This window comes from Leucoraja erinacea, chromosome 22 (genome assembly GCF_028641065.1).
Source record: "Leucoraja erinacea ecotype New England chromosome 22, Leri_hhj_1, whole genome shotgun sequence".
NCBI lineage: Eukaryota > Metazoa > Chordata > Chondrichthyes > Rajiformes > Rajidae > Leucoraja > Leucoraja erinaceus.
This window is the reverse complement of record NC_073398.1, coordinates 24,285,087-24,309,462: the sequence shown is the minus strand read 5'-3', so window position 1 is coordinate 24,309,462 and position 24,376 is coordinate 24,285,087. Positions and strand designations below refer to the sequence as shown.

The window sequence follows — 24,376 nt, the reverse complement described above, 5'->3', positions numbered from 1 at the left end:
ATAAGTGTTGGTTGGCATGATGAACATGCTGGGAGCCTTCTCTACAACTCCAGATTCTGTTGCTACAGTTCCACCTTGAATTTAAAAATAATTTTCTGTGAACTACTAATGAGATTAATCATGTGGTTGTAAACCATCTGTTTTTCTTGTATTGTGGATTGGCAATCTGATGTTAAGTGTATACATATGAATTGTTCAAACAAATCTATTTTAGTGATTTTTTGTGTGAAATATTCCACATCTCCAAATGTAAATGACAGATCAGTAACTTGAAAATGTCTGGATTTATTTTGCACAACACAAGTTGATCATATTTCCCCAATTCAGGAACCATATAATAATGTTGTAGCATTGTGTAATATTATATTTTTGTGATTCTAATGGTGAATATCTGATGATATTTGGCTCATTTAGTAAAGCCACAGAAACAGAGGAAATGGAAGTCAGAATAAATCATCCCATAATGTTTGTGTTACTTTTGAGAGTAAGAAGCAATTTGTGTCATTGATTCAGATTTCAGATAATGAATAGACGATACGACACGATACAATAGAATTTTATTTATCCCTGGAGGGAATTTGATCTGCTAACAGTCATAAAAGACAAAATACATGAAACATTAAATTAAAATGACGAGTGGAAAGGATTGGGGGTGTTCAAAGATTGGGGATGGGGGGGGGAGTCTTAGAAGAAAAGAAGGTAGAAGAGAAAGAGAGAAAGAAGAAGTTAGAAGAAGAGAAAGAAAGGATGAAGTAGAAGTTAGAAAGAAGGAAGAAGGGGTGGACAGTCAGTCTACCCCATGACAGAAGGGGGAGAAGTTGTACAATTTATTCATTCCTGGGATCATTCTTGTAAACCTCCTCTGTACCCTCTCCAGAGTCAGCACATCCTTCCCCAGATATGGTGCCCAAAATTGCTCACAATATTCCAAATGCAGCCTTACCAACATTCCATCCCTGTTTTTGTACACAAGCCCTCTTAAAATAAATGCTAGCATTGAGTTTGCTTTCTTTACTACTAATTCAATTTGCAGATTAACTTTTTGGGAATCCTGCACCAGCACTCCAAAGTCCCTTTGCTCCTCCGATTTCTGGATTCTCTCCCCATTTAGAAAACAGTCTACGCCTTTATTCCTACTACCAAAATACATAGCTCCACACTTTGCTTTCCACAAGTTCATATGACTTTTTTTATTTTTCCAACAATAGAAGCTGGAAGTACTCCACAGATTAGGCAGCATCTGTGGAGATTAATTTCAGATGTTCAGTCTTTGCAATATTTTGCTTTTGTGTTCCACAATCTTCTGTTTTGCTTTATGCATCTGATGTTTGCTTTCTGGTGTTCTGATAGAATACACAATTTTTAAACTTGTTTACATTTTCATTTACTTTCTTTTCACAGCGGAAAAAGATTTGTTGCCATGAAAGTGGTAAAGAGTGCTCAGCACTACACAGAAACGGCTCTGGATGAAATTAAGTTACTTAAGTGTGTAAGTACTACCTCATTGGTGATGCAGGAAATCTCCATGTTATGGCCGAAGAAGGGTTTCGGCCCGAAACGTCGCCTATTTCCTTCGCTCCATAGATGCTGCTGCACCCGCTGAGTTTCTCCAGCAATTTTGTGTACCTTCATGTTATGGCCATTTGGTTAATGAAAATCATGACCCAAAATTTGAGATACGGAATAAAATTCACTCTCACAGTTTTTGTGGGAAGAAATTAACAATTTTATTTCAACTAACATTTCTTGATGCATGTACAGATGACACAGTTCCGTGTCATGGAAAACCATGATCAAACAGTTTTCTAGGATCACAACCCCTTCCTGAAAAGTCTGAAGAAGTGTCTCGACCTGAAACGTCACCCACTCCTTCTCTTCAGAGATGCTGCCTGGCCCGCTGAGTTACTCCAACTATCGTGTGTCTATCTTTGGTTTGAACCAGCATCTGCAGTTCCTTCCTACACACCCCTTCAGATAACGCAGAGGTAGCCTGTATTGAAACAAATGATCTTTTGCATTCAATCTAATAGCATATTTGGGGTCTTCATAAACTAATTATCAGGAATTTCTGTAGATGCAACTTCGGTTGCATATTTTCCTCAGGGTCTGGTCACACAATTCTCCATTGTCACATCTGTATCAACCAGCACATCTATCCTTGCTGTATGGTGCTTTCCCTTATCACTTTGAAACCATGTGCATTTTATTATTGCTCTAAACCTGGTTCTTTAAGTGTTGGATTTTTTGGTTTTATCTTTGGTTTTGCAGCTTTTTTTATGAGATGCATATTCTTTATTTCCCTCTTCCTCGCCTACATCCTAAAGGCTTTTTTTTATTGTGTGATTGATTTAAAAAAAAAATTCACATCACTTAGAATGAATTTTTGTTTGAAGTTTAAACTGTCCATTATTTCCAGCAGTTGAACCTCTAGTGATGAATTATGGAGCAAAACAAGGTGCACACAGACCTGTCGATGTCGAACACTCAAGTTCAATATCAAAATAGCTGATATCCTAATTTTTTGAATCTTATTGTAAATCTATCTACCTCAGAAGTGTAAGGAAGCCCCTTAAAACAGTGGCCTATTTGGTAGCTTGAACACATATTTAAATTATATCCACAAATATGAAATATTAATTTCTTCTCTGTCGCAGCCACTGTGTGTTGCAGATATCTTGCTTCCAAAGAGAAGGTGCCTTAAGGAGCCTTATTTCAAGTGGAGCATAGCAAATATTAAAAGTGTTGTCCTTTAGGAACAATATGTTTCTTGGTCTAAACTGCCCTAACTATTTTTAATTTTTTTTGGTCAATTGCACAATATTCACAGTAAAGGTTCAGCACACCGAAAAATGCTGAAATCCAATTTCAAGGTTAATGTTTTTAATTGATGCAGAGACTGTGGGGGGAAAAAAGCAAGAAAAGCAAAGCAACTAAAAGGGGGTGCTATTGTATATTGAACATACCCTTATGAATTAAATTATTTTAAAGTTCCTTTGATTATGTTTTTGGAACTATTGAAATTAAGATCATCAACTGGCATTGATTTTGTGAGGCATGACATTTGATCCCACATAATATTCAATCACTCTTGCATTTAATGCTAATCAGAGTATTATAATATTCTAAAAATAAATTTTATTACCGCTTCCAGCAATTATATCTCTGTATTGCACTTGTTGGTGTTTGTGGATTATTTTGAGATATTAATATCCCAAGAATTTATGAAATAATTTTTAATATCAGTTTTAATATAAATCTCTCTAGTTTGAAAATCATCTACTGAAGCCTATTATATTTGGAATATGTTCAAGTACGACTGATGGTGCTCTCTTAGTAATTTTGGTTTCATTGTTCCCAGGTACGAGAAAGTGATCCCAATGATCCAAATAAAGATATGGTGGTACAATTAATTGATGATTTCAAACTTTCAGGCATGAATGGAATACGTATCCTTTAGCGGTTTACTTATATTTGTATGTTCTGTTATATTATCGTTAATAGTCCTGGTATATTTTAGCTTAAATAGAACATTTTAAATTGTGGACCCCCCCTCTGGAAAATGCCTTTCTCTGTGGCCATTTCAAGGTGAATTGGAAAATTTGGTTTGGTATCGTTGTACAGAATGGAAACAAGTCCATTGGTCCACTGCATTTATCTGCACTATCATGCTATTTCACATCTTTAATTCCATTCTAGACTTTGTTCATTCAAGTACCTGTCCAGATGCCTTATAAATATTATTACTGTTCCTGCCTCCACTACCACCTCTGGCAGCTCGTAGGAAATATCAACTACTATTTGCTTACCCCTTAGATAACCTTTAACCTCTTCCCTCTCACCTTAAACCTATGCCTTCTAGTTTTAGATAGCCCTACCATGTGAAATTGACTTTGGATATTTACCCCATCAATGCTTCTTATAATCTTATATTCCTCTATCATGTGACCTCTCGGCCTCCTTTGCTCCAGAGAAAACTGGCACAACCTATCCAATCTTGGGATATTATTCTTCGGTTATTAGTCCACCGGGTGGCGCTCCAATGGCAGCCTCGCCTACAGTCCTTGTTTTGTTATTTTTTTATTGCGTTTAAAAAAATATATGTTAATGTTCTCTGGTATGTTTAATATGGGGTGGGGGGGGGGGGGGGTTGGGGGAAAAGAGATTTTTTCAATCTCTTACCTTGCCGGAGATGTGATTGTTTTCCGGATCGTATCTCCGGTCGCTCTGTGACCTAACATCATGAAGCTGGTAGCCTTGCTCGGGACCGACTTTGAGCCTCACTGCGGGGCCGTGGACTTACCATCAGATCCTGCGATCCCTTGTGTGGGATTGACAATCCAACCGCGGCCTGCGGACTTTAACATCAAGGAGCTTGAAGTCTCGGGTTGAGACCGACGTCGGGAAGCTCCAAAAGCCCACGACGTTCGACTAGCCCCAACCCGGGGTAGGTCGCCCGGCGCGGGGGAGCTGAGATTCCCCCCCCCCCCCCCCCCGCGATGCAGGAGCTTGATCGCTCCGATGAGGAGGCCCGCCGCCGGCTTTGGGATTAAGATCGTCCCGTCAATGGAAAGTTAGAGGCCCCCGACCGCTGGAGGACAAAGAAGGGAGATTGACTTTTTTTCGCCTTCCATCATAGTGAGGATTGTGGAGGAGTCACTGTGGTGGATGTTCATGTTAAAATGTATGTTGTGTGTTCTGTTGGTTTTTATTAGTATGACTATGGCAAATCAAATTCCTCGTATGTTGCAAAACATACTTGGCGAATAAAGTATGATTATGATCTCTCCTCATGAATCAAACCTTCCAATCCCAGCAACGTATTGTGTAATGACATCTTTCGTACAATGCAGTGACCAAAACCCACACAATACAACTATAACATGATGCACCAACTCTTATACTCATTGCCTCAGCTCATTGCCTGTCTACCTGTGTGTCACTTTTAGGAAACTATGAAAGTGTACTTCTACCCCAAGGTGTCTCTGTTCAACGAAATTCCCCATTCCCCATGCCATTCACTGTGTATGTCCTGCCCTGGGTTAATTTCTCAAATGCATCACTATGCACTCATATTAAATTCCATCTGCTTCACTGTCCACTACACCACCAATTCTGGTGTCATCTGCAAGCTTACGAAGAATTCTACTTCCATCTCAAATAATCAATATATAGTGTGACAAACAAGAAAAGACATAGCAGTGTACCACTGGTCTAATCTGAAAAGCAACCCTTCTCTTGGACCACCTACCTCTTACCACCAAGCAGTTTTGCTCTCACCCTGGAACACACGTGTTTGAATCTTCTGGACCAGCCTATCATACAGGACCTTGTCAAAGGCCTTGCTAAAGTCCATGTCTACTGACCTGCCGTTCATCCTCTTGCTCAATCTATTCAAAATAACTCATATTTGTGAGCCACAATTTCCCATGCATAATGCTATGAATAAAGGCATGCTTAGACCATAAATTCATGTTGAAACTTCTTTTAGGCAATCCTTTCACATGCCTTCCATAGTAAATTTGCATACAGCTCATCAGCCCTGGGCATTTGTCAATCTTTACAACTGAGAGAGTTACAGAGAGATGGAAGGAACGTGACCATTTGGTGATTTAGGCACTGAGGTAAGAATCCTAAATTGGAAATATTGGTAAATTCGGAGCCAATATAGCTTTGTGCCACAGAGGAAATTAATGAATGGGGTCTGCGCAGAATTTGTCATTTATCCAAGATCAATATTATCATTATGGGAATTGGTGCCTCTTCTGATTAATAACTCATTATAATAACCATATAATTGTTATATGGTTATATGGTTCTGATTAATAAGAGATGAGTTCAGTGGCAATTCTGAAAAAACTGTTGTACAATGCAATGGGGTGCAGAAGATAATGAGATCAGAGTGTTTTCTTCCTTAACTATATTACAGATGTCTGCATGGTATTTGAAGTGCTGGGTCATCACCTTTTGAAATGGATCATCAAATCCAATTACCAGGGCCTTCCTATTCTTTGTGTGAAAAGTATTATTCAGCAGGTGGGTCAGCAAAAAGGTAACCAAAACAATACAAAGTCATTGTATGCTGTCTAAATGCTGTATATTCTTAACATTTACTTTATTTCGCTTTCGCAAATTTATTAGACCAGAAATCTATGTTGGAACTTTTTCCGGCAAGCACATCAATTAAATTTGTTAAAATTAAATTCCCTGAGGAAAATGCAAATATTTTGGTGAATACATATTTAAATGTCATCACCATTGTTGATATTAGATCTTGAGCCGCTCTCTTATTACATATCTTTTTTTTCCCTGCTCTATTCACTTTGATTGCTGATAGGTCCTGCAGGGTTTGGATTATCTACACAGTAAATGCAAGATTATCCATACAGATATAAAACCAGAAAATATATTAATGTGTGTAGATGAATCTTATATTCGTCGCATGGCTGTGGAAGCAACAGAATGGCAAAAGGCAGGTGCTCCACCACCCTCCGGCTCAGCAGGTAATTAATACTTCAAAGGTGTTTCACATTGTATTTGAGACTTTTTTGTTCCTTGTTCAATAATCTATATACTGTATATGATTTGAAAGTTGTTTATCAAGATTGTTAGTAATTTTACAAACCAAGCCTGCTACATTGAAAATAGAAAAGTACAAAACAGGAACAGGCCCTTTGGCCTACAATGTCAGTGCTGAACATAATGCCAAGATAAACTAATCTCATTTGCCTGCATATAAGTAAGTATGTTTATTGGCCAAGTATTCACATACAACAAATTTGCCTTAGTGCTCCGCCCACAAGTAACAACATGATACAGTGACAGTTATGAATGACTCAGAAAATACTAAACATTAATAATAATAAAACATTAATGATAAAACACCATTGATCAAGCATGTGAACCAACAAAATGCCAGATCAAAGGGAGGCTACAGATTTTTGGCTGTTGAGTAGAGCAACTACTCGTGGATAAAAACATTTTTTATGTCTGGCTGTGGCAGCTTTGACAGTCCGGAGTCGCCTTCCAGAGGGAAGTGATTCAAAGAGTTTGTGGCCAGGGTGAGAGGGGTCAGAGATGATCTTGCCCGCTCGCTTCCTGGCCCTTGCAGTGTACAGTTCTTCAATGGAGGGAAGGTTGCAGCCAAAAACCTTCTCTGCTGATCGGACGATTCGCTGCAGCCTCCAGGTGTCGTGCTTGGTGTCTGAGCCAAACCAGACCAGGATGGAAAAGGTGAGAACAGATTCTACGATGGCCGTGTAGAATTGGACCATCATTGCCTGTGGCAGATTGTGCTTCCTCAGCTGCCGCAGGAAGTTCATCCTCTGTTGTGCCTTTTTGACTGTGGAGTCGATGGTAGATCCAAACTCCTTCATTTTCTGCATATCCATGTGCCTATCTGTAAGCCTCCGAAATGCCACTATCGTACCTGCTTCACGACCATTCCTGGTGGTACGTTCCAGGCACGTACCACCCTCTGTGTAAAACAATTGTTGCCTTGCACATCTCTTTTAAACTTTAGCCCTTTCACCTTAAAGCTGTCTTTGACATCCCTGTTCCCATCTCAGGGATAAAGGTTCCGAATGTCTACCCTATTTCTGCCAGCAGTCTGTCAACTTCCAGCATTCCAGAGAAAACGGTCCAGACTGTCCAATTTCACCTTGTAGCAAATACCCTTCAATCCAGGCAGCATTCTGGTAAACCTCTTCTACACACTCTCCAAAGCTTCTACATCCTTCCTGTAATGGGGCAACTAGAACTGCATGCAATAGTCCATGTAAACTGCTACCTATAATAGATCTTTCACTAAGCCTCTGCTCATCTGTTCTAATGTCCTTAAATCCAGCATGAACTTCTTACTTAATAATGTTATTGTGATTTGTTAAAGATGCAATATACATGACATCTGTATTGCAAAAGTGGAATTAGGAGGCCCTTGCAATCATATTTATGGGATTAAAGCTCTGCTTATGGTCAGATAACACAAATTGTTACAATTATGTAGTCTTGTGCACTCTGAAACAGTGGCCAAGGCCAATTACACTGAATTTTCTTTTGGCCTTTTTTATTTGAAGAAAATGTTTATATTGTGTTGGATACCAAAGAGTGCGACAAATTGAGGTGGTGAAGAAATGTATACATTATTAATTACATTCCATGAAGCTATTGGATATTTTTGATAGTGCTCTATAGTTGGCTGTTACTAGAGTTTGACCAAGATTTGCCATAAATTCCTCACCATTATCCACAGGCATGAAGTTGGTGTTTGTGTGCAGTGATTCACAACTATATTTCTGCATAAAGCTCATCAAACCAGCCCCAGTTCGAGATGAGGAATGGGTTAACTCTCAGGGAGCTGTTTGATTTGCCATCCACTGGCTGCCTGATGAAACTAACCAGCTGTTTTTTAGCTTATATCAGAATAAATGACCATAAAAATCCAACATATATATATATTTAAAAAAATGAATTTCATTGATTGCCTCCAATGTTATTAATGATAAAGCAATGTCATATTGTAAAATAAAGAGCATCGTTTCAATGTTTTTTAATTTCAATTTGTTATTCTTTATTTTACTTCTGCAGTGAGTACCGCCCCACAGCAGAAACCGGTGAGTAGTTTCCTGTTTTTGCTGTCCAAAGATTATAGTGATAGCAAGTCATTAGAATTTACAGACAAACTGACTACTCGAAATACAATTGTACATATCAAATGTGTGTCCTTTAAAAGAGGATTATTTTACATACTTTTTCTCTTAGTTACTGAACCACTATTGCAGATCCAGCACATATTTCAGGCTCTATCACTCTCTCAGACACTGCTTTCTGGTTTTACCATTTCACTTTTGTTGTTCCATCTTTTTTTACTCTTTAATCTTTCACCCCTACCTTGGCCTCTTTGCCACCTTCCCTGCATGACTCTATGAAAGCATGGTTCTATGATTTTTACCAAATAACTTTTATTTTTACGAGGATGTTTCTGTAACCGGCTTCTGTCTCTGCACTATACCCTATGGGATCATTGGTGCGGAGACAGAAACCGGTTTACGGAAATGGGGCCTTAAATTACCCATGAATCTGCCCATGACCGTACTATGTCTTTTTCGTCGAGTGGACTATCTTGCTCGCTATAGGATCTTTGCTTCAGACTGGTTAGGGATAAGGAAAATGAGAGATATAGACGATGATGTGGAGAGATAAAGAGCAATGAATAAAAGATATGCAAAAAAGTAACGATGATAAAGGAAACAGGCCATTGTTAGCTGTTTGTAGGGTGAAAATGAGAAGCTGGTGCAACTCGGGTGGGGGAGGGATATAGAGAGAGGGAATGCTGGGACTACCTAAAGTGGAAGAAATCAATATTCATACCACTGGGCTGTAAGCTGCCTAAGCAAAATATGAGATGCTGTTCCTCCAATTTGCGTTTAGCCTCACTCTGACAATAGAGGAGACCTAGGACAGAAAGGTCTGTGTAGGTATGGGAAGGAGAATTAAAGTGTCTGGCAACCGGGAGATCAGGTATCAACCGGGAGATCAGGTGGGCTGAGCGAAGGTGTTCCGCGAAATGAGCGCCTAGTCTACGTTTTAGTCTTGACAATGTGTAAAGGGCCTGTCCCACTTACGCGACTTTTCAGCGGACTGTCTGCGACCTACAAACACGGGGGTACTCGCCTGAAAAACCGCGAGCTGGAACGACTGTCACCGCGGAACACACACACGCACAAACACATCGCAAACGCAGGGGCCAGGGAAAGCGGGGGAGCGCTGTCTGAAATTCACACGGTGCAAAGCCAAAGTGATACCCGCGATGAACAGGAAGGATAAAGACGGCTAGCACAATGTACGGTAAGTCATTTAAAAGAGGGGGGGGAGGGGAAAAGGTGGGAGAAGGGGGGGAGAAGGAGTGGAGACACCTTTTAATAAGCCAGAGATACACAGCTGTGAAGTTTAGCGGGCATTTAACATTACCGGTCGGTTTTCCTTGGTTCTGAAAACTTGTGCTTACGTTTTTTATCCCCAATGAGCCAATTAAAATGCCCGGTCAGCAAAGGAGATTTCCTACGGCTACCTCGACTACCTGCAACCACATGGTGACCCTACTACCACCGCACTACGACTAAAAAAGTATAGATTTTCTCCATGGCGACCAGTTTTTGGTTGCAGAAAATGTTTCAACATGCTGAAAAAATTTGCACGACCTTACTGAGGCCACGAATAGTTACCACCATGCGGGAACTCCTCTCGACCATGAAGGAGACTCACCAGAGACCACCTACAAACATGTGGCGAGCGCAGAGTCTCCTGAACTCACAAATAAGGTCGCCTGTGGGACAGGCCCTTAAGAGTCCACATCTTGAACAACGGATAGAGTAGGTGAGGTTGGAGGAGGTGCAAGTGAACCTCTACCTAACCTGATAGGACTGTCGTGGACCCTGGACAGAGTTGAGAGAGGAAGTATAGGGACAGGTGTTGCATCTTCTGCGGTTGCAGGGGAAGGTACCCGGGGAGGGGGTGGTTTGGGTGGGAAGGGATGAGTTAACCAGAGAGTAGCGGAGGGAATGGTCTCTGCGGAAGATGGAAACATTGGAGATGGGAAAATGTGCTTAGTGGTGGGATCCTGTTGGAGGTGGCGGACATTTTGGAGAATTTGGTGTTGTATGCAGCGGCTGATGGGGTGGAAGTTAAGGACTAGGAGGACTGTCTCTGTTGCGACTAGGGGGAGAGGGATCAAAGACAGAGCTGCGGGGTACCGAAGAGGCATGAGTGAGGGCCCCATTTATGATGGGAGTGGGGAACCCCTGTTCCCTAAAGAATGAGGACATCTCAGATGTCCTGGTGTGGAACATCTCTTCTTGAACGCATATGCGGCGAGACGGAGGAATTGGAAGTAGGGGATTGAGTCTTTGCAGGAAGCAGGGTGGGAAGAAGTGTAGTCGAGATAGTTGTGAGGGTTTGTAATAGACGTCAGTCAATAGTCTATTTCCTGTGATGGAGACTGAGATTACAATTGGGGAGGGAGGTGTCAGAGATGGTCCAAGTAAATTTGAGTGCAGGATGAAAATTGGTGGTGAAGTTGATGAAGTCCATGTGTTCTGCAAGAGGTAGTACCGATGCAGTCATCAATGTAACGGATATTGAGTTTGGGGAAAGGGCCAGTGTACGCCTGGAACAGGGATTGTTCAATGTACCCTATAAAGAGGCAGGCATAGCTGGGGCCCATGCAGGTGCCCATAGCTAGGCCTTGGACTTGGAGGAAGTGGGAGGAGTCAAAGGAGAATTTGTTGAGGGTGAGGATCAGCTCTGCTAGGCAGACTAGAGTGTTAGTAGAATGAAATTGGATGGTTCTGCGGTCGAGGAAGAAACGGAGGGCTTTAAGGCCTTCCTGATGGAGGTGGAGGATGGATTGTACCATCCAATTTCCCTCTACCAACACACTACTCCGCCTAGCGGAGCTGGTCCTCACCCTCAACAGATTCTCCTTTGACTGCATCGGTGCTACCTCCTGCACCCATGCAGAACTCATGGACTTCATCAACTTCACCACCAATTTTCATCCTGCACTCAAATTTACTTGGACCATCTCTGACACTCCCTCCCCTTTCTTGATCTCACAGTCTCCTTCACAGGGAATAGACTATTGATTGACATCTATTACAAACCCACTGACTCCCATAACTATCTCGGCTACACTTCTTCCCACCCTACTTCCTGCAAAGACCCTATCCTCTACTCCCAATTTCTCCTTCTTCACCACATCTGCGCCCAAGATGAGGTATTGCATACTAGGACATCTGAGATGTCCTCCTTCTTTAGGGAACAAGGGTTCCCCTGTCCCATCATTGATGAGGCCCTCATTCATGTATCCTCGGTACCCCGCAACACCGCCCTTGCTCCCCCTCCCCCTAGTCGCAACAGAGACAAAGTCATCCTAGTCCTTACCTTCCACCCTATCAGCCGTCGCATCCCGAGACCCCGACAGTTCAGGCAGAGGTGCACTTGCACCTCCTCCAACCTCATCTACTGCATCCATTGTTCAAGATGAGGACTCTTATACATCAGCGAGACCAAGCGTAGACTGGGCGGCCGTTTCACGGAACACCTTTGCTCTGCCCACATGAACCTACCTGATCTCCCGGTTGCCGGACACTTTAATTCTCCTTCCCATTCCTACATAGACCTTTCTGTCCTAAGTCTCCTCTATTGTCAGAGGGTAAACGCAAATTGGAGGAACAGCATCTCATATTTCGCTTGGGCAGCTTACAGCTGGTATGAATATTGATTTCTCTCACTTCAGGTAGCCCCGGCATTCCCTCTTTCTCTATCCCTCCCCCACACAAGCCGCTCTAGCTTCTCATTTTCACCCTACACTTTGTTTCCTTTATCATGATTACTTTTTTGCATATCTTTTATTCATTGTTCTTTATTTCTCCACATCATCGTCTACATCTCGTTTCCTTATCCCTAACCAGTCTGAAGGATCTTGACCCAAAACGTCACCCATTCCTCTCCAGAGATGCTGCCTGAGTTACTCCAGCTTTTTGCGCCCATCTTAAGTTTCAGTAGAGTTTGTTTTCAAATTTTGTTACACAAAATAAACCAAAACCTTTTTTTAAACGAATTCTTCCTAAGTGCTAGTAATCTGGTATTTTTAAACTTGTACTTTTCAATTCCTCTGTATTAACACAATTTTTCTACTGTTTCAGGGAGGAAAGATATCTAAAAACAAAAAGAAGAAGCTGAAAAAAAAGCAAAAGAGGCAGGCAGAGCTTCTAGAGAAACGTATGCAAGAGATAGAAGAGCTGGAGAGAGAGGCAGAGAAGAAGAAGATAGAAAACATTTTAACAACTTGTTCACCAAATGACCAGGAAGGCGAGAAGGTAGTTGAGCTGAAGGAAGCGGTGATAGATCCTGAAGTAGACGTGCAGCAACATAATGAATGCAGTAAGTGTTCCCAAAAAAGATTCTGCTCCAAAATACTAAATTAGTCCTTGGCATTCCTAAACTGCAATTTTTAATATTTATATAAAAGCAACATAGAAACTTTCATATTTTACATTTTTAAACCAGTTCAAATGTAAGTCATTTTGAAATTCATAAATTCAGTAGTCAATTTATGAATTTCTTTTAACTTGTTTTCATTTAAATATAGATCTTGAATATTTTTTTCATATTTCATATTGACATTTATCTTAAACAATATTTCTCTCCCACAACATAGAAAACCCATTTACTAATGTTAAGGATATTTTTTTCTCTCCAATATTCCATTCACTCATTTTCATATCCCCTCACCATTTTTAGTTAATTTTGCTTGCATTACACTTTTTGTTTATTTGGGGTTTTTGTTACTTTTGGGTGTGTTTGCCTGAATTTGTTTGTATGGTCTGGCATGAATAATGTCCTGTTTTATCACTTTGCTAGATGAAGTTGATGACCAGGACGAAAAAGAAGATACAGAAAAAGAAAATGTGGGAAAAGATGATGTAGAAAACGTGGTCACTAGGACAGAGCCGAAATGTGATGAATCACTGAAAACAAATGGGCACATTGAAAATGGTCCATTTTTACTTGACCAGTTTTGTGATGAGGAAGAAGATGATGATGATGAGGAGGAGGAGGATGAGGATGAATGTCCCAACGCAGAAGGTAATCCAGTTGATGGACCAAATGCTGCAAATTTGATTTACAATAATCCTTATGGACAGTTTAACGGAGATTTACCAAATGGACAGAATAAGAGTCCGGAGTCACAATTCTCGGAAATGTCTGAATCTGAATTTTCCAAGCTTTTAGAATCTGCAGCTGGATCAGATGGGTCGACAGTGACTGAGCATGAAGACAGTAGTCCATCACAAGACAGAAGTAGAACTGTATCTGCATCCAGTACGGGAGACGTGCCAAAATGTGAGTATCCCTACATTTGCTTTTTTACAAAATTAGTATAAAGGAGATACAGTTATAATATTTTATTAATCTGTATTGATGGCACTTTGAATTTGCTTTATAATTCAATTAATATGAACATGTTTTCACATTAACATGAAAACATTAATGTAATAAAAAATAGCACACACTCTGAAGATTTCTTGTGGCCAATGGCAAAGTGTTAGTGCTGAGCACTGACAACAGAAATAACTACATGAAAGTTGAGCAATCATTGTGGCATGCTTTCCCCTTTGCATGATGCCGTAGCTCCAAAATATAGATTCATATTTTCAACCAATAGGTCAGAGAAAACGAAATTGTTCTGGATAAAATATGTTTCCGCATGATACCATAATGCTAAAATTCTATCTGATGTTGATTCCTGTAACAGCTTAAACATGAAAATAAGAGCAGTACAATATTAACATTAAGTAATCCCATCAAATTGCCTGTGGCATTGTTTATAATCCTAATTTTATTTCAAAATGACACAATTTATTGGTGCATGATAGTTTTATGACATGATTTACGAGTTAGATTCTTCTTTCAGCTCAAATTCCTTTGCACCCCAGACTGCTGACAATATAGGAAGTTAATGTGGTGCTGGAATCCTTGCCAAATGCCTGAATCAACAATATATCTCCAGTATCAAAATTAATAACATTAAAAATAATGGTGCACCCTGAATGATGAAAAATGAAATAAAGCTGGAATCAAATTAGAGACTGAAAGAGAAATAGAGAAATAAATATTAGATTAATAGTAAAATAAAGTTAAAAAGAAACCAACAAAAGCATTTCATAATGAAAAAAATATATTTTCATGCAATTTAGTACCTGAAGGAATGATACTATAGGAGTTAATTTACCTGAGGAAGACCAGCTGTCAATGTTATTCACATGGCCAACAGCATTACTGAATGATGTGAACTCCATGTCTCACATTAATTTCCTAAAATTCCTGTATATCGTACTTTGCGTTCTGCTTGCCTTTGAAACATAGTCCCCATTAATCTCCGAGTGAAATATCGTAGAACAGTTCATTGGTCAATTCTAAGTAGCTATTTGTCTTCTTTTTAAAACTAATAACTTTTGCCAACCTTTTCTTGTGCTTGCGTTGATTAAATCAGCTTTTCAACAAATCTTGACTTGGTCAGAAGCATTGAGATAATATTCAAAATTCATCAGAGGAAAACCTCCATTAGGATAGTAATATTTTTGCTTTCTTTCTCAGGCTTTATAACTCTATGGGCTCTTTCTCTCTATTTTTTCATGAACTATCAATATCACTACTTTATTTAATATTCTCTCTCTCTTTTTCTTGCTTTTGTTACTTTTTTCATACTACTAAACTAAAAACATGAAGTTGTACATGAAATGTATTATGCTATTCATGTTTTATATTATTGTACATTGCTTCTAATAAAAATATTTTAAAAAATTTAAAAAAAGGATAGTAATATAACTTCCTGAGGTGGATCTGAGCTTGTCTCCCTGGTGGTGACCCCCAGAAACTAGTACCTTGGCATACAGTAAGAGAAATTATCATATTCTTGTGATTTGCATGTTAATTGCTCGTCTAAAAACATTCCCAAAAATCTGATGAATGGGTAGTGTTCTCATAAAGTTAAACATTTAATTTAAATTGTTATGTTGATATTAAACACTTTCCGCATCTGTAGAACAGCGATCATGCATTGTTTTGGAGTATTGCCACAGTAAATACTAGCATTTCCCACCTTTCAAATAGTAATGTTGGTTCATCACTTTCAATTGATCTGCTCACATTGGTACATAGAGATTTGTCAATTTCCTCTGGGATGCAGTAAATGTATCAGCTTCTGTACATGTAAATGAGTATGGGCTTCTTGCTAAGAAGTTGGAAGAAATGTTTTAATGGAATAGCAATTCCCGTTTACTGTGCAAAACGCCACCTCCAGGCGGTTAGGGGTTTATGCTCAAGGGTGTAGACAGACAAGATGCAGACTTCGGCCCCACCACTTGGACAGGAGACTGTATTAAGAGGAATTCTCATTCATTTATTTTTCTTTTAGTTCTCATTGAAAAGCTATGGCCAGAAGACCATTTGAATTTCTCATTTGCTCTTGGGTAGTTGTTCGAATGAAATTCTTTCTCCCCACGTATTGTCTATCTGCTGCAGGGAGAAATTAGTTTTAAAGTATGCAGTACTTAGTTTTTTTAAGTACAGGTGCACAACCTTTTATCCGAAAGCCTTGGGACCATACACTTGTCGGATTTCGGACATTTTCGGATTTCAGAATGGAAGATTTTTAGCGTAGATTAGGTAGGTAGCGCGGGCGGCTTGAAAAGTCTGGAGCTGCTGCCTCCTCCCGGGTGACCGGGAGACTCATTGCATAAATGTTAGTCAGTTAGTTTGGAGGGATTTTATGTGGTGGTGGTGGAGTCGGGGTGAAGGGGGAAACTTTAATTCTTAGTCCCCTACCTGGTCGGCGACTCCCAACCTCGCGGAGCTGGGGGCTCCGTCCGGCCGCGGGCGGCGCCGGTTGTAGCTCCGACCCCGGCAACTCTACCCCTGGCTGCGAGGCTCCAAATCCAGCGCCGCCCGCGGTCGGACGTCCCAGCTCCGGGAATGTCGGGAGTCGGCGTCGTCGCAGCGCTGGGATACCAGCGGGGAGCGGGCAATGCCTTACCGGGTCGCCGTGCGGCAAGCTCCGGAACGCTGTGGCCGCCGACACACAACATCGCGGAGCGTCGCTGGATTTGGAGCCGCGGAGTTGGGGGCTCCGTCCGGCTGCGGGCGGCGCCGGTTGGAGCTCCGACCCCGGCAACTCTACCCCTGGCTGCGCAGCTCCAAATCCAGCGACGCTCCGCGGTGTTGTGTGTCGGCGGCCACAGCGCTCCGGAGCTTGCCGCACGGCGACCCGGTAAGGCATTGCCCGCACCCCGCTGGTTTCCCAGCGCTGCGACGCTGCCGACTCCCGACATTTGCGGAGCTGGGGCGTCCGGGCCGCGGGCCGCGCTGGATTTGGAGCGCCTCGCAGCCAGGGGTAGAGTTGCCGGGGTCGGAGCTACAACTGGCGCCGCCCGCAGCCCCACTGGCCACAGCGCTGCGGAGCTTACTGCACGGCGACCCGGTAAGGCATTGACCGCTCCCCGCCTCTCCGACCAGGTAGGGGACCAAGAATTAAAGTTTACCCCTTCACCCCCCTTCACATAAAAGCCCTCCAAACTAACTGACTAACATTTAAGCAATGATTTACAGATGTTTAAGCGTCTCCCGGTCTCCAGGGAGGAGGCAGCCGCTACAGTAGTACAGACCTGGGTTGACCGTGGGTCGTTTTGGGTCAAGTTTGGCGCCAAACGCGAGCTTTGGTGCGCAGACGACATCTGGAAAAAATGGCCGGTTTTCGGAGCTTTTCGGTTTCTGGAACACCGGATAAAAGGTTGTGCACCTGTATTGAATTGAATTGAATAAATGTTATTAGCCAAGTATGTATACATACAAGGAATTTGCCTTGGTGCTTTGCTCGCAAGTAACAACACGATATACAGTAGACAATTAAAAATAAAACATTATAATTTAAACATGTGAAGAATGAAATAAAATACCAGAGCAAAAGGAGGCTACAGACTTTTGGCTGTTGAGTAGAGCTACTGCTCGTTGAAAAAAGCTGTTTTTATGATTGACTGTGGCGGCTTTGACAGTCTGGAGTTGCCTTCCAGAGAGAAGTGCTTCAAAGAGTTTGTGGCCAGGGTGAGAGGGGTCAGAGATGATCTTGCCCGCACACTTCCTGCCCCTTGCAGTGTACAGTTCGTCGATGGGGGGAATGTTGCAGCCAACAACCTTCTTGGCTGATCAAACAATGCGCTGCTGCCTTCGGATGTCATGCTTGATGGCTGAGCCAAACCAGACCATGGTGGAAAATGTGAGGACTGACTCAATGATGGCAGTATAAAACTGGACCATCATTGCCTGTGGCAGATTATGTTTTCTCAGCTGCCGCAGGAAGTACATCCTCTGTTGGGCCATTTTGACCATTTAAGAACTTAAATGACTCCACAGATGTGACTGTGGTGTTGTTAATGGTGAGTGGGGGGAGGGGAGGGGGAGCTCTCCTAAAGTCTACAATCAATTCCTCTGTCTTAAGAGCATTGAGCTCCAGGTTGTTGCGATGGTACCAGGACGCCAGCTGTCACTTCCTGTCTGTAGGCAGATTCCGCCCCATCCTGGATCAGTCCAATCAGGGTTGTGTCGTCCGCAAACTTGAGAAGCTTTACATAGGAGGCTGTGGGTGTGCAGTCGTTGGTGTAGAGAGACTAAAGGAGAGGGGAGAGCACACAGCCTTGCGGTGCTCCTATGCTGAGGGTCAGCGGGTCCGAGATGTGCTTTCCCAGCCTCACATGCTGCTTCCTTTCTGTCAGGAAGTTGGTGATCCACTGACAGACGGGTTCAGGCACAGTCATCTGGGATAGTTCGGAATGTAGTTGCTCTGGCACAATGGTGTTGAATGCATCATCGACTGATCTATTGGCCCGTAGTTAGGGTTGCCAACTGTCCCGTATTAGCCGGGACATCCCATATATTGGGCTAAATTGGTTTGTCCCATACAGGACCACTCATGTCCCATATTTGACTGCTACTACTTGGGTCGAGGGGACTGTCGGTTCAGAGCGCCGCATGCTGCCCCGCCTCACCCGTCCCGTGTAGTGCAGCCCATGGAGTACAGCAGCAGCGCCTCGCCCGTGGCCCCGTTGGTCGGCAGCCCGGCCAGCTGTCCGACCTTTGGACCTTCGCTTACTGCCGACACCACCACCCCTCCTTCTCATGGCTGATCATCGGTTCATGAGTTGGATGGGGTGTTGGACTTTGCATGCAACGTCGTGCGCACGGCGCCCGAGCCAAAACTCCTCAGCTGGCCCACCGGCTGGGCTTTGTGTGCAGTCCAACACACGGGCAAACTCATCATTCACCCAGCCACGGCCGAGTCGGTCAATGAATTGCTGTCGAGAATTTGTCCCTTATTTGGGAGTGAGAAAGTTGGCAACCCTACCTGTGGTAATAAGAATAGTTCTCAAACTGAGCAAAAGATCATGCTTCACCTGAAAAATAACTCAAAAACCGTATGTTCATAATAGCCTCTAAAGCATTAAATAAATATTGAATTTAAGTATTTCCATGGTGATGGAAAAGAAACATCCTGCTGCCTCGGTTTCCCTTTGGCAGAAACAAAAGATTGACAGTTATTAGAATTAACAATAAAAGGAACTTGCATTATGAAAGTAGCATTTCACACTGAGTAGCAGCTACTCTGCAGAGACAGACAGACATTTCCGCAATAAAAATTATTTTGAAATGGACACATAACAGGTGTTTAAGTGGGATCATCTAAAAAGTGTCCCCAATAATGTTGTGCCTTCTAATCATATGTTTTTGAAAAGTTATCATCTATCAGTTAAATAATATTTGAGTATATCCATGACTTAAGCCAAAAACAAGTGATACACTCTTTTTTTGTTCTTATTTGGTTAGGTTTTTATTCAGAATGGTTTTTGAGTTGGAGCCACTTGGGCATCTTTCCGTTTGTGTCCAAGCTATCATGTATATCACTTACGCATCACATCTATAACAAATACTATGATTCTGTGGGAAGTTTTCTTGAGGTGTTGAAATTCAACCTAGAACAAGATTTCAAACTGTTATATGTAGGAAATATATTCTTAATGACGAACTATTCTTCTGAATTGTAATAACGTTTTAATATCAATAATTAATAGCTGACATGTGAATTGATCATTTCTTTTTCAAGAGGAGTACATTGAGCTGGATTTCACTTTGTTTAGGTTGACAACATTCATTTTTCATTGACTGTCAATAGAGGCTTCTCGTTTTTAGGCGTCTGACCCAGTGCAGCTCGCTCTGTAGGCGATCTGTGGCTTCTGTGAGTAGAAAAGCAGCTGGGAAAACTTCGACTGATCAGACTGACGAATCCTCACTGACGTGGGAAGACAAAAGAATGAATAATAGAGCCAAAATTAAAAATCAGAATATATGTTATATTTGAAGCATTGTACAGGAAACAAGATTCATTTTTAGACATTTAAAAAAAATAGAGATCTATTTTCTTTATCTTAAAAGTGTAGAATGTCCTTTATTTTTACCTCTCTGCTTGAGCAGTGTTTCAGTAATTAAAATGTAGTAAGCCACTAAAAGTTCATTCACTCCTAATTTGAAAGTTCCAAACGTTTTCATTTGTTTTTAGTGCACGATTAATATCTAAGTACTTTGTGTGATCTACATTGATCCCAATTCAAAGACTGCAACATTGCAACCAGGCTCTTGAACACTACACTGCTCAACTATGAACTATGGGCGGTCTTTGGTTGCACAAAGGACTTTAGGCTTTTTTGCAATAGGATTGGGATTATTAATTTAGTGAATTTTCGTCATGTATTATCTGGGTATTATGTTTACAGACCTATTATGCTGCTGCAAGTAATTTTTTTTATTGTTCTGTTTTCAGTACATATGACAATTAAAAACTTGATCTAAGGAAGAGCAGATATCATTAACAGAACGGATGAATTTCCACACAACTCGTGGTGTAGATGCCAAACATGGTTTCTGTTTTACCCTGCCACCATAACATCCTTGTCATTAATAGTACTGCTACTATGCTTTTATTGTTCATGAAAATAACTGTAGTTTATACATTTGGGGGATTGGCTTTTTTTCCCCAGAGTAACTTTAATAAATGTAGATTCTAAATATTTGTTTTACAGTAAAAATCCGTGCAGCAGATTTATTGGTGAATCCACTTGATCCGAGAAATGCAGAGAAAATTAGAGTTAAAATAGCAGACCTGGGAAATGCTTGCTGGGTTGTAAGTATATAATGCATTCCAACATGCTTAACATTTATTTAAGTACTGTTCAGAAAATTCAGATTGACTTATAAGATCAAACAATTGCACATCCCACAAAATGATATATTATAGAAAGTTAATTAAACAAATGTATTCTAGTCCTGTTTCTTTTCAACCAAACAAAACAGCCTGAACTTAGAATTGAAATAGTAGCTGGTTCACATCATGGGTAAGGAGAGTGTTCTTTTATTTTTGCAAAGTAGCAATTTAAGCTAAAGTTCGCAAACTTGTTCAAGAGCATAAAATTATGCACATGTTGCCATTAACATGGATCTTCTGAGGTGGGCCAAGCAATGTTGCCATGCAGCGCAATGCAAGCAGCTACTAGTTGCTGTCACTTCATGCTAGAATTGTAGGCTCACAAAATAGATATCTTCCTTTATTTACATGGACCCAAACAAGATTGAAGATAAAGGTGATCTTTTCCAAAAACATTTTGGATGCAAAGGAAGTTGTAAAATATTAATGCTGTTCATTAAACTGAAATTGATTTATTATTCTTTAAATTTTTCTGTAAATAGCTTTGAAAGTGACCATAGACTGAAATTCTGCAAACAGATCACAGTTTGTGATCTGTTTAACATTGTGCTTTTTCTTTTGGCACAATGTTAAATTGGAAATATTAAAGTGGTCAACCTAAGTTATGCTTTCAAGAGTTAAAACCAAATAGTATGCTTGTTATATTTTGAAATTTGTATGGTAAAGCCAAGTTAAAACTCAAAAATTGTCAATCAATGAACATTCTAATTGCTCTCCAACTTTAAATCCTTAATTAGATTTGTGTTAATGACCAGTTCTATTGTCATGAGCTTAGTAGCATTGAACAAGCAACCTATAGTATGTGCTTGTGCAAAAACTAACATAACCAAATATTTTCAGCACAAGCATTTCACAGAAGATATCCAGACGAGACAGTATCGATCAATAGAAGTTCTAATTGGTGCTGGGTACAGTACGCCTGCTGATGTGTGGAGTACAGCTTGTATGGTAAGCTAAGTATTTAGAAATTTAACTGAAATAATTAAATATGGAGCAGATCCGATGGACCATGACAAATATCCACAAATGGGGCAAAAAAGAGTGTCCAGCAACCCCCTAATTCTTCATGTGTGGCTGCATCAGACTGCGCGTAGAGCCAAAGCATGTGGGCACCAAATATCATTACCTGCTGAGGCTCTAGCCCCCGGTTCCCCTGTGCGAAGGGTGGACCTGCCACTGATGTCGTGAAATGTGCCAGTCAGCTGGACATTGCTGTACCACCGGTCCTTTGTGGAGAGGTTCTTCCAGACCATGTCTATGGGACAGTGGTCAGTAAGGAACATACTGCATCCACTGCAAGATAATGACTCGATAGATCCTCTGGTGTTTCCTGAGCAGATTCCCCAGTTTGTCTGGCGAAATGCCTCATTGGCAGAACTCAAAAAAGACCTCGCTTGGCTGCCAATGAGAAGGGTCCACGTAGTCAGATCCTTGCTATACACTGAGTCTTGCTATCGCTGCATGCTGTCCACGAGACAGCTGCTCTGAAGAGGTGACTGTTGCCCACCCCTTTGCAGAATGTGACTTTGTGAAGAGGGTCTGGAGAATGACACAAGGGTCCTTGTCACGGCTCAACCCAAGCTGCTCTGCAACAGAGGACTATAATCTATGGGCTGTTCCAAGGGACACATTTGGAGACTGACATCAAATACTGCTGGAAGATTATCAACTTGGTGAAGAACGCTCTTTGGTCTGCCTGAAATTTGTTGGTCTCCCAGCACGTCAAGAAATGTTGCCGACTGGCCCATTCCAGACTGCAGGATTACATGTTGAGGGACACACTGAAGCTTGGTGCAGCCAATACCAAGGCTGTGTGGGGAAGGACCACGGAACTGCTAAACATTGAGGAGCTAAATCCGAAGAGGACATGCCTGAAACAAGGGAAGGGATATTCCCCTGGGGCCACATGAGTGGCAAGGTGTTTTATTGAAATTTAGTTCTGAACACCACTGATAATGTATGAAGAGTTTTTTGCACTCTTTTCATTTTGTATATATTATTTGTTAATCTTTCAAAGTTGCTGAATGCGTAAACAATATTTGATGTTAAATTTTGATATTAACATTTAAATACATTCTTAGAGTTAAATTATTTAGGTTGTGTTTTCTCATAACTTGTTAAACTTGTAAATTTGTCTCCTTTTGGCCCAGGATTTTGTTGTTAATGGGGAAGTGATAGCACAAGATGCTGACACAGAAGAAAGCAAGCTAGAAAGATCTATCATTTTTCTGTGTGAATTTCCGAATTTCGGACCAGTTATGTGGGGTGTTTGAGATGGAGGAGGGGGGGGGGGGGGGTGTGGAGGGGGGTTTGGTGTCCAGTGATGTTATCAAGTCGCTACACACCCAGCCAAAATAATTTTCACGAGGATAAAACACACAACTTTTAACCAATATTTAAAATGCTCTAAATAGGGCAAAATGAAGATTGTGAATTACATTTGACATTAAGATAGAAGCTGAAATATCCATAAACTTTTTTATATTCATGAAATCTTAACATACTTTACTGATAGAATGTAAATCCAAACATTAGGCATTTTCGGGTCTGAAATGTCACTGAACACTCTTTCAGATTGGGATCCTCTTAAAAACTCTTGTACATACCCCAATGAGATGGTAAAGAGCAAAATAACATTTCCAGGGAATTTTCAAGAATTCTAAGCAAAAATGTTTTTTAGATGTTTCAAGTTATTTCAGTTTATTTTTTCTACTGATTACATGGGGAATATTGCAAAGCAGAACACGCTGTGACAGAGCAAGTAATCACTGGCTGCAATTTTAGGATATCTAAATTCAATTATGCATGGCATAGAAATCAGTGAAAGTTATATATAACAATAACCATTAAGTGATTGTTTCAGCGTCACTTCGACTGCAAAATCTAGCCTGGTGCATCAGCTTGGTCCAGTGGGGATATGCTTACCTCAGAGTGTAAAGATTGTAATTCAAACTTACTTTAGAAACACAAATCTAGAATGGCACATAGATTTTGGTGTTCACCAATGGAAGTTTTCAATCACACTATTCTGTAAACCATTGAACCATGAAATATATGAATAACTGATAACAAATAACTGATCCATAACAGTCTATGGCATAAATTTGGCTGCCAAAACTAATAAACAGACATAAACACACTGTGGTTAGATTTTAAGCAAGTTCTTGTCGGGCCATGGACCGTTTTGTTCCATCAAAAATGTGTTCAGATATAATTTACCGTGGGTAAATTCATCAATTAGGCGTGCAATTAGGAAAAAAACAAAGGCTTTATAACAGAGCAAGAAAATCTGGGTCAACATCTGCATGGACACATTTCAAGAAATGTTGGCATTCAATTGACAGACAAATCAGGAAATCAGGAAAGCCCATCAAGAATACATCCATGATGTGATAAAGGAAAGTTTAAAATCAGAAGACACAAAGCCTTTCTGGAATTACATCAAGAAAATGAGCCAGTAAGTATTTGGAATCTCAAGCCTTACACCAATGGGGCGGACAGTATCTTTGG

At 41.0% G+C, this 24,376-nt stretch overlaps 1 protein-coding gene across 9 annotated transcripts in view; it reads left to right on the top strand.

Moving 5' to 3' along the window:
* Positions 1-24,376, top strand: part of LOC129707820 (SRSF protein kinase 2-like) — a 133,891-nt gene that overhangs the window by 92,201 nt on the left and 17,314 nt on the right. For 6 of the 9 annotated variants that reach the window (XM_055653190.1, XM_055653189.1, XM_055653191.1 and 3 more), the window contains 10 exons: positions 1,402-1,489; positions 3,359-3,446; positions 5,927-6,033; positions 6,335-6,500; positions 7,566-7,694; positions 8,584-8,609; positions 12,702-12,939; positions 13,420-13,902; positions 20,685-20,785; positions 21,707-21,814. In XM_055653190.1, coding sequence (XP_055509165.1) covers positions 1,402-1,489; positions 3,359-3,446; positions 5,927-6,033; positions 6,335-6,500; positions 7,566-7,694; positions 8,584-8,609; positions 12,702-12,939; positions 13,420-13,902; positions 20,685-20,785; positions 21,707-21,814 — 1,534 coding nt within the window. The remainder of the gene's footprint in view (positions 1-1,401; positions 1,490-3,358; positions 3,447-5,926; positions 6,034-6,334; positions 6,501-7,565; positions 7,695-8,583; positions 8,610-12,701; positions 12,940-13,419; positions 13,903-20,684; positions 20,786-21,706; positions 21,815-24,376) is intronic. The other 3 variants (XM_055653193.1, XM_055653197.1, XM_055653196.1) reach the window with 1 other exon arrangement.